Source organism: Periophthalmus magnuspinnatus, chromosome 11 (assembly GCF_009829125.3).
Source record: "Periophthalmus magnuspinnatus isolate fPerMag1 chromosome 11, fPerMag1.2.pri, whole genome shotgun sequence".
NCBI classification, from domain to species: Eukaryota; Metazoa; Chordata; class Actinopteri; order Gobiiformes; family Gobiidae; genus Periophthalmus; species Periophthalmus magnuspinnatus.
In genome coordinates, this window is record NC_047136.2 from 22,232,169 (window position 1) to 22,248,948 (window position 16,780).

At 38.8% G+C, this 16,780-nt stretch overlaps 1 protein-coding gene across 1 annotated transcript in view; it reads right to left on the reverse strand.

Annotated features, from left to right (window-relative positions):
- cnot3b (CCR4-NOT transcription complex, subunit 3b) overlaps positions 1–16,780 on the reverse strand; it is a 39,299-nt gene that overhangs the window by 22,036 nt on the left and 483 nt on the right. Inside the window, exons 2-5 of the mRNA XM_033975341.2 lie at positions 14,599–14,661; positions 5,168–5,235; positions 5,002–5,076; positions 3,769–3,858 (exon numbers count right to left, since the gene is read on the reverse strand). Coding sequence (XP_033831232.1) covers positions 3,769–3,858; positions 5,002–5,076; positions 5,168–5,235; positions 14,599–14,623 — 258 coding nt within the window. The 5' untranslated portion in view covers positions 14,624–14,661. The remainder of the gene's footprint in view (positions 1–3,768; positions 3,859–5,001; positions 5,077–5,167; positions 5,236–14,598; positions 14,662–16,780) is intronic.

Here is a 16,780-nt window from a genome sequence, read left to right on the forward strand (position 1 = left end):
AGTTCAGTAGAGATTGACAATTCCAGGGCTAATATCATCCAAAATTATTCTAGTGACGGTGTATGGAGTTTAGAAACACAGTGGAAAATTACCACATGATGACATCACAAGGTGGAACAGATGTTTTTAGTTTGAGAGAATAAAATAGCCTAAATCTGTAGGGTTTGTGTGTTAAACATGTGTGAATGAAACACAACTCCAGGTCTGTTTGTGATGAGGAAACAACATTACAACAGATCAGAAAATAGCGTAATATAAAACCTTTAAGTAGTGCAAAGTTAAGGTCATGATAAATGTCCCCACAGAAAAAAAAGACTCTAGATTTCGCCCATCCTTACTGTTATAATCAGGAGCACCGGGTCATGATGAGACAGCAGTAAGTCTGATACTAGAAATATCAAATATAAAACTCTACAATAGTGAAGTCAAACCAAGACAAGATTTGTAAATAAAAAATAAAAATCGATGAATGCCATTAATCTTGCAGTCCTACTTTAACAATACACTTTAGCTACTCTGCTGCATGTAAACAGCTCTTGGTTTGTACATGTTGTGTCAGATTTGAGAGAATGAGGGGATGGACAGAGTGTGATCACAGATGGCAGAGACAATCGGCCATGTCTCTATGCCAGCTCAGAACAGCGGCCATATTGTGTGTCACTTTACAGTTTTCACACATTTAATCTATTCAGAGCCCAGCCAGACCCTAGTGCTCCATGTGCTCCATGTGCTCCAAGGTTTTAAAACCAGGGCTGACTGAAAAACAACTGATAAACGAGATGGAGACTGCGGTTTAAATTAACAACTTAACAATAATTCAATGTCTGCAGTGAACGCAATCTCTCGTCTCCATTCATGGTCTTATTCTGGCAAGGCAAGTTTATTTGTATAGCACAATTAAAATCACAAATCAAAACATCATAATCATCAGAAAATTTACATTACAAGATAAAAGTACAGAATAAAAAACATTTCAGTCGTATGCACAGCTAAACAGGACCATTTAAGCCCGGATTTAAACATTGTCAAAGTAGAGGCCTGTCTCACTCTTCCAGGTTTTAGCTCCATAAAACTGAAACTCTGATTCCCCATGTTTAGTCCTGACTCTGGGCACCAGCAGGAGGTCGGTCCCTGAAGTCCTCAGAGTGTGAGATGGTTCATAGGGCACTAACATGTCGGAGGTGTACTTGGTGCTAGGCCATGGAGAGACTTGTAACAAGCAGAGCTGTTTTAAAGTCTATTCTCTGAGCCACAGGAGCCAGAGACCTGAGCACACGACACAAGTGTGAAGTACTTCCTGGTTATAGTCAGGACCCGAGTAGCAGCATTATGTACAAAGTAACCCTACTTTAAAGTTTTTAATATTTTCTCTCAAATGTTAAAATATCACCGATGCATCTGGAAGGTTCATTTGTTCCTAAATAAGCTCTCCATGTGATTCTTTGATTAGTTTAACAGTTTATATAAGTCCATTCATAAAACATCTGGACTGTTTAAAATTTGAGCTGTGAACTAATATTTGACCCAACTCAGTGCTACTCCAACTGTGCAGAGTCAGTTTCAACTATATTTTTGTCCTCCTTTGGGTTAGTCCTTGTTTAGAATTACTGTAACAATGGTAAAAATTCTATTAAATAAAACCTAAAGATGTGAGACTGACTTATGATCTGATGTAGAAGTTGAGCTGAACGATTTCAGAAAACATCTCTCTATCCCTGTCTCTTTCTCTGAATCTCCAAGCTGTCACCAAGAGTCCACTTCCTCAAGTAATTTCAGGGCAGCCTGTCCCAAAACCACAGGAAACATTTGGATCAGGAGGAGCGGAGGGAGGTGCAGAGCTGGTGCATTGTGGGGCAGGTGGCTGGGTATTCATAGCAGCTCAATGGAAGTCATCAAAGACCAGAGAGCCTCCACGGGATGGGAACTAAGGGTGGGAACTAAGGGTGGGAACTAAGGGTGGGAACTAAGAGTGGGTTGCTTAGAACAGGTGCTTAAAAGAATTATTTTCCCATTAGTTGACTGGTCAAACGATTATTTCAATTGATACTTCATAAAACACAAAATGGATTAAAACAACATATTTTCAGGAGCATGTGGTCAATCCGAGCGTTCATGATCCTGTTTGGAGTTTGATTTTAAACAAAAAGGTGAGAGAGATTAGAGAGAGCTAGATTAAGAATCATGTGTAAGAAATTAGTTTAACAGCACAAATCAGCTCACCTGTTTTAGTCTCTTAACTCTTTCGGGTCAAATTGTGTTAAATCAAACTTCTGACAGAGGAGTGCCTACAGTTAGCATCACACCCCCAGGAAATGTTCATGACATCGGCTGCAAAGTATCAACTGCACATTGAAACTTTTTAAATACATCATCATCAGAAAATGTACATGATTATTGAAAAATAATATAATCATGATTATCAGCTGCTGAGATTAAATTGTAGTAGCCTGAGAGCTGAAGAGAAGAGGCTGCAGTTCTAACGAAGGAGAACTTTAGTACGGGACACAGCATACGGAGACTTTGCGATAGTGTTGTCCATTCCAGTCTAGACCAGTCCAGTCTGTCTATGCTTCTGTTGTAGGGAGTATTATACCTCAGATGACACAGGCTAAGATAACAGGGAGTGAGCTGGCAAGATGTGCCCTCACTTCAGCACAGCAATAGAATTCCTCTAACGCTGAGGGACAGGTGCTGTAAATCCAACCACATCCACGGCTGCGTCTCTCTGAGTGCAGGGATTTAAGCAGAGGGCGAGAGGAGGAAATACTTCTGTACTGTAGTCATATGCTATGTAAAGTCAGCGTATCACAGTCTAGAATACAATTATGAGTGCAGAAACATACCGTGCTTGTACTCCTACTTAAGTAATGTATTTTACAGTGTAACAGTACTCTTACTCAAGTAAACGTAGAGGTTATTCTTCTCATTTTGAGCAAGTCTACAAGTGACAAAAGCTTCATGTTGACCAATTAAGTCCTATATTATGCAAAATGTGAGCTTTAAGCCATATTATAATGCAGTTTCCCTCCTCAAAACAGACCTGGAGTTATGTTTTGTTTCATTCACACGTTTGAGTAACACTTTATTATTAGTCTGTCTACATCTGCAAATCTCAAAATGCTTTGTTCCACCTTATGATGTGTATGGAGTTTAAAAACACAGTGGAGCACTTCCTGTATTGCCACATGATGACATCACAAGGTGGAACAGAGTGTTTTCAGTTTGAGAGAAGAACTCAGCCTAAATATGCAGGGTTTGTGTGTTAAGCATGTGCGAATGAAACAAAACACAACTCCAGGTCTGTTTGTGATGAAGAAACAACATTAGAAAATAGAGCAGACAACAGCCTAGTATAAGCCCTTTAAATGAAATGTTTCTTGAGCCGCTCCTTTAGATATGATTTAGATATTATTAAAACACAGTTCACTTATTACAAAATAGATACAACTTTGCTATGTCCCCACTGAAAAAACAGATAGATGGTTACCCTTACTTGAGTAGTAGCTTCCTCAAAATATTTCATACTCTCACTCAAATAATTGACTGGACTATTACACTAGTTTAAACTGCTACTCTACAGTTTACAAAAATATTAAATATATGATCATGTTTTCAATGTAAATCTCCTTTTTTTATAATTCATGTGGGATCAATATAAAAGTGGGACTCTCTAAAGAAGTGGGCTGAGGGACATGGGCCAAAATCTCCCCCTCTCCCCTCTCTTTCTCTCTCTCTTCCTCCATCGCTCCTTTCTGTGCAGTTACTCACCGTCTCTATAAGTTTGCGGTTCTCCACTAGCTGCCGTTTGTCTTTGATCTCGTTGGATGCCACCCACGTTTTGATCTGGTCTCGGAGACGCTGCGGGACCCAACCGTGAACAACGCAACGATAAGAAAAAGAAAGAAACATACAGACACATCAGATGCGTCAGGCAGAGGCACCAGTGTGGACTTGTTAAAACAGTTTAGATGATGTGAAGGTTTTTGGCTTGGTTTGGTCCACGCTGGAGGCTGCATGAGGCTGACGGGGCTGAAACATGATAGACCCAAACACAAACACACATTGACCACTGGGCAGCTCAATGGCCTTCGCTCATTTGTCACAATCAGAAACAACAAGACATTTTTAAAGTTCTCCTTTTTATATAAATAACATCATAATTGTAGTGGTGGTTACTGACAACAATATGATCCCCAAAAGGTTAATTAAAAAGACATTTTTTTATCTAAATATCCTACATTTTGTCTATAAAAAACATGACAAAAACACATTGTCAAAAATACATGGCTCAACTTTTATGGAAAAGTAAAACCTAGAACCAAATTAAATTAATAAAATTATATTAAGACATGATATTGAGACGTGATACTGAGACGTGACATGTAATATTGAGTAGTGATATTGAGACGTGATACTGAGACGTGATACTGAGACGTGATACTGAGACGTGATACTGAGATGTGATACTGAGATGTGATACTGAGATGTGATACTGAGATGTGATACTGAGATGTGATATGTAATACTGAGACGTGATACTGAGATGTGATACTGAGACGTGACATGTAATATTGAGTAGTGATATTGAGACATGATATTGAGACGTGATACTGAGATGTGATACTGAGATGTGATACTGAGATGTGATATGTAATACTGAGACGTGATACTGAGACGTGATACTGAGACGTGATACTGAGACGTGACATGTAATATTGAGTAGTGATATTGAGACGTGATATTGAGACGTGATACTGAGATGTGATACTGAGATGTGATATGTAATATTGAGACGTGATACTGAGACGTGATACTGAGACGTGACATGTAATATTGAGTAGTGATATTGAGACATGATATTGAGATATGATACTGTTATATTAAGATATGATACTGAATGTAATATTGCGAATGCCCCACTCAAATATTAACCTTATATATCCGGCCTCTTTATCATTCACATTATGTTATGTCCAGAGAATTTGTATTTTGTTGCCTCACCTGTAGTTTTTTAATCTCTTTCTTGAGGTCGGCTTCATATTTCTCCTTCTGGTTTGCGTTAGCTGCATTGTGAAGCTGTGCAAATCAAAAAGTAGAATAATATTAATTATGAACAACAATTTATCATCATTATTTTCAAGTTAAATGACTTCCATTTTGATCTCACCTTTTGCCAAATGTCTTCAAACTGTTCCACTCCCTCCGCTACTTTTTTCAGACATCGATCTATTTCCCCTGCAACGAAAATAATTCAGTGAAGTTAAAAGTCTTTACAAAACTCTTACCCTGCAAACAAACACAAAACAAATACAAAACCAGCAGCTTTTGTGCACATTCAGGTACGTTACTTTTAAAAAGGATTCCCTTCGTCAGAGCACTTTAACTGTTTATCATGAAAGATTTAAGCACTGAAAAGTGCATTATTTACACCACCACCACATAAGCCAGCACTCGCTCTTCAACTCATTTTGACAAAAAGCCCAACATTTTTAAGCAGCTGCTCCATTAGTGCATCGGGAGGGGAGGGGTGGGATAAGAGGAAAATAAATAAAAGAAAGGCATCTATGTGTTTTTGTATACATGATAATAGTAATAGATTTATTTTTAAAAAGTGTTTATTTAACTTTTTCTTGTTGATATGACCAAAAACTGTGAACTAAAGAAGCCTTTTTTGGGGTTTGACTGATCGCTAAGAGGAAAAACTGTATAAAATATTATTATAGAAAAATGCTACCTTTATCTTTTGTTTAGTAGAAATGGGCAATTTCAGGGTTGCAAATTATTCAAATGATTCTAGTAAAGTTGGAGCACTTCCTGTATTACCACATGAGATCACAAGGTGGAACAGAGTGTTTTACATTTTTGAGAAAGACTCAGCTTAAATATACAGGGTTTGTGTATTAAACATGTGTGAATGAAACAAAACACAGCTCCAGGTCTGTTTGTGATGAGGAAACAACACAGAGATATAACAGAGATCAGAGAACAGCATAATATGGGCCCTTTAAGTAGAGCATTGAGTAAGTTCAGTTAAATTACAACACCAAAAACAAAACAAGGACTTCATGTAGAGAGCCATAACTGAAACCTAATTTTTCTTTTTTTATTTTAACTTTCAAAAATATTGTAAAAAAATGTGTCAGATAAAGAAACATGCCACTATTTCAATATTAAAAGCCAAAAAAAAAGCTAAACAAAACCTTCCTATTAAAAGGTCTTGTTTTGCTGAACGGATCTTGCATCCAACATTGGTACTTTTACAAAATCCCACACGCAAATGATCAAAAAAAGAGATACTTCTTTAAATGCAACAAAGTAAAAATCCAACCCAAGCCGACTGTTCTGAAGCCTTGTCCCAGATATTTGCGACACACAGGAGCTATCGGCTAAAAGTAAACAGGAAGCATCTGAGTCCTGTTTTATCATTTCTGCCCTGGATATTCACAGCAGCATTGATGCAAACCCACACTGTACGGGCCGTATGATGATAATCTTTTGTGTTTCTCAAAGTCTTTAATAGTCAATGTTTTAGCCTGAAAAGCTAAAAATACTGGGCTCCTCTGACAGGCTGCGGATGTGCACTAATGAAATGATAAATCAAAGACTTGCATCATGTGAGCGCTGTGGTTTTGGGCCAGACTCAGAAGAACCATCATTTGTAACACTATGAGTCATAGTTTAGACACAGTTCTTCAGTCTGTGTAAAAGAGGATTTGGTTTACTTCTGGGTTTATATATTTGTGTGGGGAAAACAAATTGCAGTTTTTCTGATAAGTATTCTGATTTAAGGCTGGAACTAATGATTATTTTTTAATTGATTAACCCAAAGAATAATATCTAGACTAATCGATTACTTTTACTAAATTTGACCCTGATGAAACTGCAAAGATAGCTCTTTCATCAAAAACTCTAAAACCTAAAGATCCTATATCACGCTAAATGAACTTGTGAGTCATGTCATAATATTGTTACCTCATCAAAAACATAGCTGGACACATGTTTGAGTAACTCTTTATCACAAGTCTGTTTACACCTCCAAAGCTCAAAATGCTCTGTTACACCTTGTGATGTCATGAAGCGGTACATTACGTTAACAGCTCCTTTTACCTTTTGTTCAGTAGAGATGGCTAATTCCAGGGCTGAAATCATCCAAATCTCTGTTCTAACAACATTAGAAGAGAGATCAGAAAACAGAATAAAATGGCCTGAGTCATAAAACCTGTTCTCTCGTCACGTGGCATGTGACTCTGTGCATAGTGGAGAGATGATTATTTAATTATTAAATTTAACAATAACCTCAATAACCGAGTGATTGCAATTAACTACAGCTTAATGACAATACAAGGTGGAACAGAGCATAATGAGCTTTGGAGATGTAAACAGACTAATAATGCAGGGTTACTCAAACAGGTGTGAATGAAACAAAACACAACTCTAGACGTTTTTGGAAGGTAACGACATTAAAACATGGCTAAAAGGTTACAAGAGTCAATTTTGTGTAATATAGGACCTTTAACAAGAATCACATACATGTTTACATTTACAACACACATGTTTGTAGAGGTCTAAAATACAGGTATTAGATTTATTTCTCTGCAGAGGACATTCTACCATCTTAACTGCAGGTCTTGCCATTAGATTCACGTGATCTCAAATTGTTATTTCAGTTCGATCTAGATATATTGTGCCACCTGAATTAGCATATTGTGCAAATTTTAGGTGAGCAATGCAACCATTAGATTCCCCCCTTCAAAGTTATTACTCTGCCTGGAGCTGCACACGGTTATTAGTTTTAAAATGGGCCTTTTGGATAAAATTCACACCAAAGTCTCAAAAAATACAATATAATATTTGATGAGAGAACACTTTGCCCCTGGCTCAGTGCTTTCTCATGGGGCTGTAGTAGACTAATAAAACTACTGGTTGACTGAAGACTTGTCCTGCCGATCGATTGGTCGACTGAGAAGGGGGCGTGGCAACAGGCCTGTTAATTACCATATCGACATCATTCAATACATGATAGATGGAACAGCACATTTTGGGGGTCTATATTTATGTGGGTACTTTTTCTTAGTATTTTTCTGTTCTACAATGAGACTTGAGCTGTAGAGAGTTGAATACATAACTTGTGACGTGAGCACTTCCGCTGTTGACATCTGTGGCTGACGCTAACACTAATGCCCAGAGCAGGTTAAATGCAGACTGTGGAGGTTCTGCAGACACTTAAAACACAAAAATACAGAAAAGATATTTGTGTTAGCTCTTTGATACTTTCATTTAGCCTTTGGAGTGGACGCTCAGCTTGTTAAAATAACTATGGAGAGTGCAGCCTGACAACAGCGCTAACGCGATATCAGCGCTAACACAACAAAGGAGCCAACACTCCAACAGTGGTAACACGACAATGTCACTAACGCGACAACAACGCTAATGTGACAACAGGGCTAACATGACAACGGCACTAACACGGCAACAGCCCTAACACGACCACAGCAGTAAAATGACAACAGCGCTAACACGGCAACAGCGCTAACACGGCAAAAGTGCTAATGCGGCAACAGCGCTAACACGACCACAGCAGTAACACGGCAACAGCGCTAACACGGCAACAGCGCTAACACGGCAACAGCGCTAACACGGCAACAGCGCTAACACGGACTAACACGGTTTACTCGATATCGGATCCAAAAGCTCTCAAAATTATTATCTCTATGTACCTGACCCAAACTGCACTCATTACACTACACCTGCAGGGGGAGTAGTAGTAGTAGTAGAATAGTTTCAAAAGCAACTATTTTTGGCAGAAAACGTACTAGAAAACTCAAGATTCACAAGTTTAATCTGCCTGTTTACATATAAATAACAAAAAATACCAAATCTTCAGGTAACTCGTTCACTTCTGCTGTTCTGCTCTTAGAAATCCTTAAAATCTAAATAAAATGATAAGGATTATTATAGTCCTACTTTCTTGGTGATAAAATCCTAAACATTGAATGGAGAGAGTTGAGTGGCGACAGGGGCTACAGCGGCTGGACCTGACCTTCCGTAGCCGTGATATGAAGACACCGCTGCGTCGCCATGGTATTTTTAGATGAAAGTGCTGCTCTGTAATAATACATAACTCTGTTTGATCTGCGCTCGTGTGGAGCAGGGGTGCGCACAAAGATGAGTGCTTTGTTTCTGTTGACAGCTGTTTGTAGGAAAGTTGGGCAAAGACTCACTCTAGGTGCTGTGTTGTGGAAAATATTAAAACTGGTGTTTTAAAATGACAATGTAAAGTAAATTTTCTACAATAGGAAAAAGGATAAAAAGGAGTGGCAGGGGACTTTTTGTTTTTTCTGTACTGGTTCTTAAATTTGACTTTTTTTTGTAGTGTATTCTGTAGAACCTCAAAACAGAATAACAACGTTCAACTCCATTATGTACCATTTATTTCAGGAAAAGCTGTAGTTTCTATCATTGGAGTGACTCTATAACAACAGTACTCTCCCAGGATCCTCGATATCTTAACGTTTTATTTATATTTTTATTACAGTACTGTACTCCTTTTTGATGGTACCCATACAACTGCATCCTATAGGGCTGTAGTGGGCTAAAGAAATTCAACTAACATCAACTGTGCATCGATTAATCAACAAAAAGTGGGCGTGACACTGGCAAAAGAGCTCAAAATATTTAGCATTTCACACAAACATAACTAGGCTATGTAAACAGAGAAGTACAAACAGCATTTTCAAACGTAAAAGTAACAAAGTAAGTAAAAAGGACGATTAAACTGTCCGGTCACTCCCAAACACCACCATGCTTTTTGCTTTTACAAATATAAATCCTTATAATCCTAATAGACTGATTTTGGTAGGCTAAGTCATCATATTTTAACAGAAACCTTCCACAGGCCGAGAGCTCAAACAAAAGTGTCCTCCACCAGATCAGAGATTCAGATTGTCAGTCACTGCAGGTACCTCGGTGTCTAGATTGACTCTAAATTTCAATCAACAGACTTCAATAGAAATCAAGAAGGTTTTCTACACTGCCGCAAAAACTGTATCACGCAAACGTGAAATAGCGTTTGGTTAAACTGCAGTCCTCCAGATCCTCGAGTACAGAGACTCCATAGATCTGAGGCACTGCTCCATAAGCTTCATTCATCCACTGCCACAGGTGCAGCGTTTACCATCCATCACTGCACACTTCAGTCACTGGTGAAGCGGCCCTCTCTCTCTACACCTACAGACAAACACACTGGTTATTGTTCATTTACAAGTCTTTAAGGGTAAAACCCATTACATGAGCTCACTACTAAATATCCACAGCTCCAGCCACACACTCCAACAGCTGCATTAACCTGGTTATTCCTAAAGAACACACAGCTTTTGGTTACTCCTCACTTCAGTTCTCTGCAGTGACTAGAATCACCTACAACAGACTTTACCTCTGTCTGCTTTCAAAAACTCAATCTGAGTGTTTTAAAGGATCAGGGCACATGGTTTAAAAAAGATTCAAAGGCCCTCGTTTACTAACACTGTGGTGAAAAAGGTGTATTTTGGTGTATATTTTAGCACAGGGCAGGGTGTGGTATTTATGAACCTGAGGGCACAGCTCTGATCCTGCCGTACACACAAGCAGCTGGTAATAAATGCGGTGGCAGAAAACCAGCGTTGAAATGCCCCCAAATATTCAAGTCTCAGGTGGCCTTACCCCGGGGATTTACAGCATGTGTTTAAGGAATATGGCTAAACTCTGTGGTCATCGGAATATGTTGCTTTGGCTCACTGTAAAATGCAGAAAAACAAATCTTAACCCTAAAATACCCTACATTTGTTATTTAATAAATTATAAATATTTTATTGTAGCTGTTTATTAATTCAACTTCCAAATCACTATAATAACCTGACCTGAACCAGCAGAGAGCAACTATAAGCGCCTCGGCCTGAGCAGCGTTTCCCCTGGGGCAGAACCAAGTGTGCAGAGGACGAGCCGCTCAAAGATATAACAGAACAGACCTGCTGTTGACATGGTCCTTTTTTAAATAAATAAATAAATCAATAATAATATCTGCTGCTGTTACCCAAACTCAGTGCTCCTGCTCAGAGCCGGAGTGCAGGGAGTCGTGCCCAAAGTTATGCTACGCATGCTGCTGTTTTATATTTAAAGCAATGAGCTCATAGTGATAACTTGGATGTGTTTTAAAGTTTTAAAAGTGTAGTCTCAACAATAGTAAACTAGTAAATGATTGCAGAACTTTACAAATTAAACTGCATTTTCGGCTCAACTGATTCTAAAAAACATATTGGGGGTAATACCTTTCATACGGTTGAAAGTTATTTTCCTGCACTTTACTGTATGTTGACGTACGCCACCTCAGACCTCATTTTGTAGTACACCAAATATGCACACTGTTTTCGCCATATGGAAGTTTCGTAAAGGAGAGCCATTGTGCTTGTGTCTGCTATATATTTAGAATTTATGTCAGCCGTGGATCATTATGTTATAATTTGCACCTTTTAAATCGTAATATTCACCTAAAATAACTTAAAAAAACAAATGAGTCGATGACTTCTGGGTTAGAAAACTGCAGTGCCCAATGGGAGCTGACGTCGCCATAAACGTCATCACAACAAAGAGTCGCGTAGCTGTCCGCCTCTTCTATGCATAGCTGCAGATCACACTCAGGAGTAACGGTACCAAAATGTCCATGTAACCCAGCTGATTCTTGCTCATATCACCGACTAGAAAATAAAAGTGGAGGGGAAATGAGAAGGGGAAACAACTACAACATGGGTAAAATCTCTGAAAAGTCCATTTTGCAAAATAGGTCCAATTTTAACACTTACATCTTTATCTGTAAACGTTTGACTGTCTCATGTTTCCATTCACTGTTTCATGTTATGATGTGTGAGTGTATTCTGCTGTTTTATGCTGCATCTTGGCCAGGTTGTTGTTGCAAATAAGAAGGTGCTCTCCACTGACTTACCTGGTGAAATATTAAATAAATAAAAATCAAAAGACTCCAGCCTTAGTCCTGTCCAAAGCTTTTTTCAATTATTTTTTTTATTCCTGGGATGACAAATGCCATGTGAAAGGAGCATCAGGGTGAATAGGCAGTGAACAGGTGGGGTTGGCCTTGGGCTCCGTGCAGGGTCCCAGTTGTGTTACTGTTTGTTTGTGGATAGTGTGGGGGGTTATAGCTGCACCATCATCACCTCTGCTCTGTCCTGTCAACTTCAACTTGACTGGTGGCTAACATGGCTTGAATATTTTACAGTGAAAAGAGCAGAAGGAGCAGAGCGCTGACAAACAGAGAAACACACATTCTCCTAACTCAGCAGCTGATGGTTGTGACGTGTCCACTACAGATATCACAGCTCTGCAATGATAACACTCATTTTTAGATCTCTTAGTGCTAGAAAACGGTATATATCTAGAAAGTTCCACAAAAAGGCATTAAAGTTATCTCCATGAAGAATAGCAGATGCCACCAGGTGAAGTTACAGGTTTGATCTGTGATGAGGCGACACCACTCACAGTAAGAATGTTTTTCAAGATTTTTATTTTTTTCTGATAAAACCATCGATCTGTAATTGAATATAAATGCTACATAGACAAGTTTAAGGCCACTGTGGAACATTCCAGGCAATGCAATAACGTGAGATCCAACCCTACCCTCAAAGTTAAATAGTGCCTCTTTAAAACAGCAGTTAAATCATACAGTGGACTCTTACATTTACAGATGCTGACATAAAAGTTGATATAGATGAAAATAGATGGCATTGGACTTTTTCAGAGCGAACCCAGCGGTGACATTGTGCAGAAAACAGCATTTTACAGAGAAACAGAGCACAGAATCACAATCTGATCTAGGGCATTATGTAAGACTTAACCTGGCAGGACGACAGCTTTCATAACAGCAACAACAACAACACGTTACTGGAGCATCACTGTTTTGGCAGCTAGAGTGATGCTACTGATGCTACTACTGCTACTGATGCTAATGATACTACTACTACCACCGCTACTGCTACTGCTGCCAATGATACCAATACTACTACTGCTACAGCTACTACTGCTACTTATACTACTACTATTACTGGTAATGACGCTAATGATACTGCTACTACTACTACTTCTAATGCTAATGATACTACTACTATTACTGATGCTAATGCTACTAGTACTGCTACTGATGCTAATGATACTAATACTGCTAAAGCTACTAATACTGTTACTACTGCTGCTATGACTACTACTACTAATGCTGCTGTTGTTACTACTACTGCTACTGCTACCACTATTGATGCTACTACAATTACAACTACAAATACTACAGGTGCCACCTTGAGCATGTCCTCTATCACGGCATCCATAAATCTCTTTGGTCTTTAGCTTCCTGGCAGCTCTTAACTTCAGCATCCTTCAACCCATAAAAATCACTCTCCCTCCTCTGTACCATATACTCACTGTCCCTCCTCTGCACCATATACTCACTGTCCCTCCTCTGTACCATATACTCACTGTCCCTCCTCTGTACCATATACTCACTGTCCCTCCTCTGCACCATATACTCGCTGTCCCTCCTCTGTACCATATACTCGCTGTCCCTCCTCTGTACCATATACTCACTGTCCCTCCTCTGCACCATATACTCGCTGTCCCTCCTCTGCACCATATACTCGCTGTCCCTCCTCTGTACCATATACTCACTGTCCCTCCTCTGCACCATATACTCGCTGTCCCTCCTCTGCACCATATACTCGCTGTCCCTCCTCTGCACCATATACTCGCTGTCCCTCCTCTGTACCATATACTCACTGTCCCTCCTCTGTACCATATACTCACTGTCCCTCCTCTGTACCATATACTCACTGTCCCTCCTCTGTACCATATACTCACTGTCCCTCCTCTGCACCATATACTCGCTGTCCCTCCTCTGTACCATATACTCACTGTCCCTCCTCTGTACCATATACTCACTGTCCCTCCTCTGTACCATATACTCGCTGTCCCTCCTCTGCACCATATACTCGCTGTCCCTCCTCTGCACCATATACTCGCTGTCCCTCCTCTGTACCATATACTCACTGTCCCTCCTCTGTACCATATACTCACTGTCCCTCCTCTGTACCATATACTCACTGTCCCTCCTCTGTACGATATGTTCAAATCCAATCTTAATAGAATCCAGATCCAATAGTTTCAAATTGTCAATAATGAACTTGGGTATTTTTAATAGAGAGGTCTACAGCCAATCCTTTGTCAGTAAAAGCATGTGGTTTGGAGCAGATTTCAAATTTCAGAGGAACAAATTAACAAACAACAAAATATGGTTTAGTCTCATTATAGACCAGGTTTAGTCATAATGTAGGTCCTATATTCTCCGGGTTTAAATCTGGTGGTTACTCGTAAAACGAAATATTATCCTGGATAGAACTTATCGTGAAAACTTTGAGAATCACTGATTTGGATTAATCTTTCTGACCATATAATACAGCTCTACTTTGATATAGGATACAGGCTATGTTTGAATTAGCGGTGAACCAGAGACGCACAATCGAACTACCACAGAAACGCTAATTTGCATAAACGTAAAGCCAGCCTCACCTTGGAGTTTCCTTTTATCGGCCATGACTGATGACTAGGATGATGTCTTCATGCCTTCTTTCACTGAAACAGAGAAACAAAAGGGTTAGGGTGGTTATTACGGGTGAGTGACTAGATTAACCATGACAAATACAATGTCAGGTGTAAAGTTAAACAGGAGACTAGAGGCTGGTCGACCGATCAAGCTGATATTTGCACTTTTCGGCCTTGTATCTCCAACAGAGTCCGCCTAGTGCGTTAGGGCAGTTGTAGTCAATTTTAAACACATAATTTGATGAAAATAATCAAAACTACATATCGGTCCCAAACTATCTGCAAAGCTTTTCGGGCATCGTTTTCACTGAATGTGAACCGATCTGTATCGGCCATGAAAAACCCACATCAGTCGATCTCTACGTAAAACATGTTAGGAATTATGTTTAGGTGCACAGTAATTTATATCTCCTGTAAACTCCATCATTTGTCTCTTATGCAATAATATTTTTTTACAGACAAATTCTGAATGATCTGAGGTTATTCAAATGTATAGAAATGTTTTCTAATACAACTTTTATATTTATATTATTTTGTATAATTTAGTAACTGAATGAGCACAGGTTTGAATATTAATAGTGTAAAAGCCTTTTTAATAACATTATTCAAATATCCCTTAAGTTGCAGAGTTGTTGTTTTTTTCATTTTTGTCATTTTTCACACATAAATTGGGCATCATTTCTACTGTATTAAATATATTTGAATGATACTTTGCTACAAACCTTAGTTTGACATATTTTCTAAAAATCAACTTGAATTTTATTGGCCATTATGTCTAAGACCTAACTTTAAACTTAACTCATTAATTGCAGAAATTATGTAATATTGTAAAAAACCAAAATGTGTTTAACCTTCAGATTGAAAAAAGACCTGGACTCTTCTGAACTCTTTATAACACTGCACACATCTGGATTTGAACTTGACCTGACAGATGCAAACTGCTGTAACTCAAGCATTCACTGTCTCATGGATGTCAGTGTAATATCCAGACAGTGTGACAGTGCCTTACACATAAATAACAATAGAGTTTATGCCAGAGCCAGAGGAGCTGCCTGCAGCTGTAACATGAGGCGGTCCCAAACGGGAGCAGGTTGGGCTGGAAAACCACCTGCACAATTCCACGGAATATCAGGGCAGGGATAAACAGACTGTACTTATGAAGGTGCACACAGTGTTTTACTTTTGACTAATTCAAATGTAATGAGATTGGACTTGGATGCATTGCTCAGTTCATAATGCTTATTTTAAAACCCATTCACCTTTAAGGGAAGACTGTCATATTAACTTTAACTATTAACTTAATAAAAAGTGCACTTTACTGTTAGAGGGCCCGTTACATGTTTGTCTCTATGGAGATATTACAGAACAGATCTGTGGAGAGGCGAACATGCTAACACTTAAGAATGCATGTTTTTCAGGGTATTTAGTTTTTGCAAAAAAGCCTTTAGAAAGACAATTTTAATGCCATACTATGGAACATTAACACAAGAATCACATGCCTTTCAGAACACATTTTAGATGCCCAATTACAGTGTGTAGAATGTTCTACAGATTAAGCTCCTTGGAGACAGGATATTTTGGTCTCTCCAGAGGACATATATTTAACAAACTGAGCAGCACCTTGGTAAAAGTCACCTTTAATGCACTGATGTAGAGTGTACTTTTTAGTCCATACTGGTGACTTAGGTCTAATATTTATATGTGCTATATTCTGTAAAATGCACGTGCAAACTAGAAATCATTTGAACAGCAGAGTGATATCCAAGTATCCAGTATCCTGTACTATTTTAAGTAAGGCCCCTTCACCTCATTTGCACGATTCAATACAGTGCATGCAAAAAATATATCAAAATCTATTTATTTGCGAAGATATTTGTCTCATTATCAAAGCCACACAGATTTAGGTATGCTTATTCTATATTTAAAAGTGAAACAAAATATCCACACAATCTGATAATTAGAGCGCATCATTATGTAAGATAAAGCAAGAAGTAGCACGTTTTTATATAATATTACAACCTACGGACAAGTGCAGAGGAAGGCATTTCTAAACAAGAGCATCTCACTGCACAATCTCTAATTATTTTAACTTTGTTTTATCCAGTTTGTAAAAGCAGGTCAGACCCTTGCTCAGGGAGACCCCACAGGA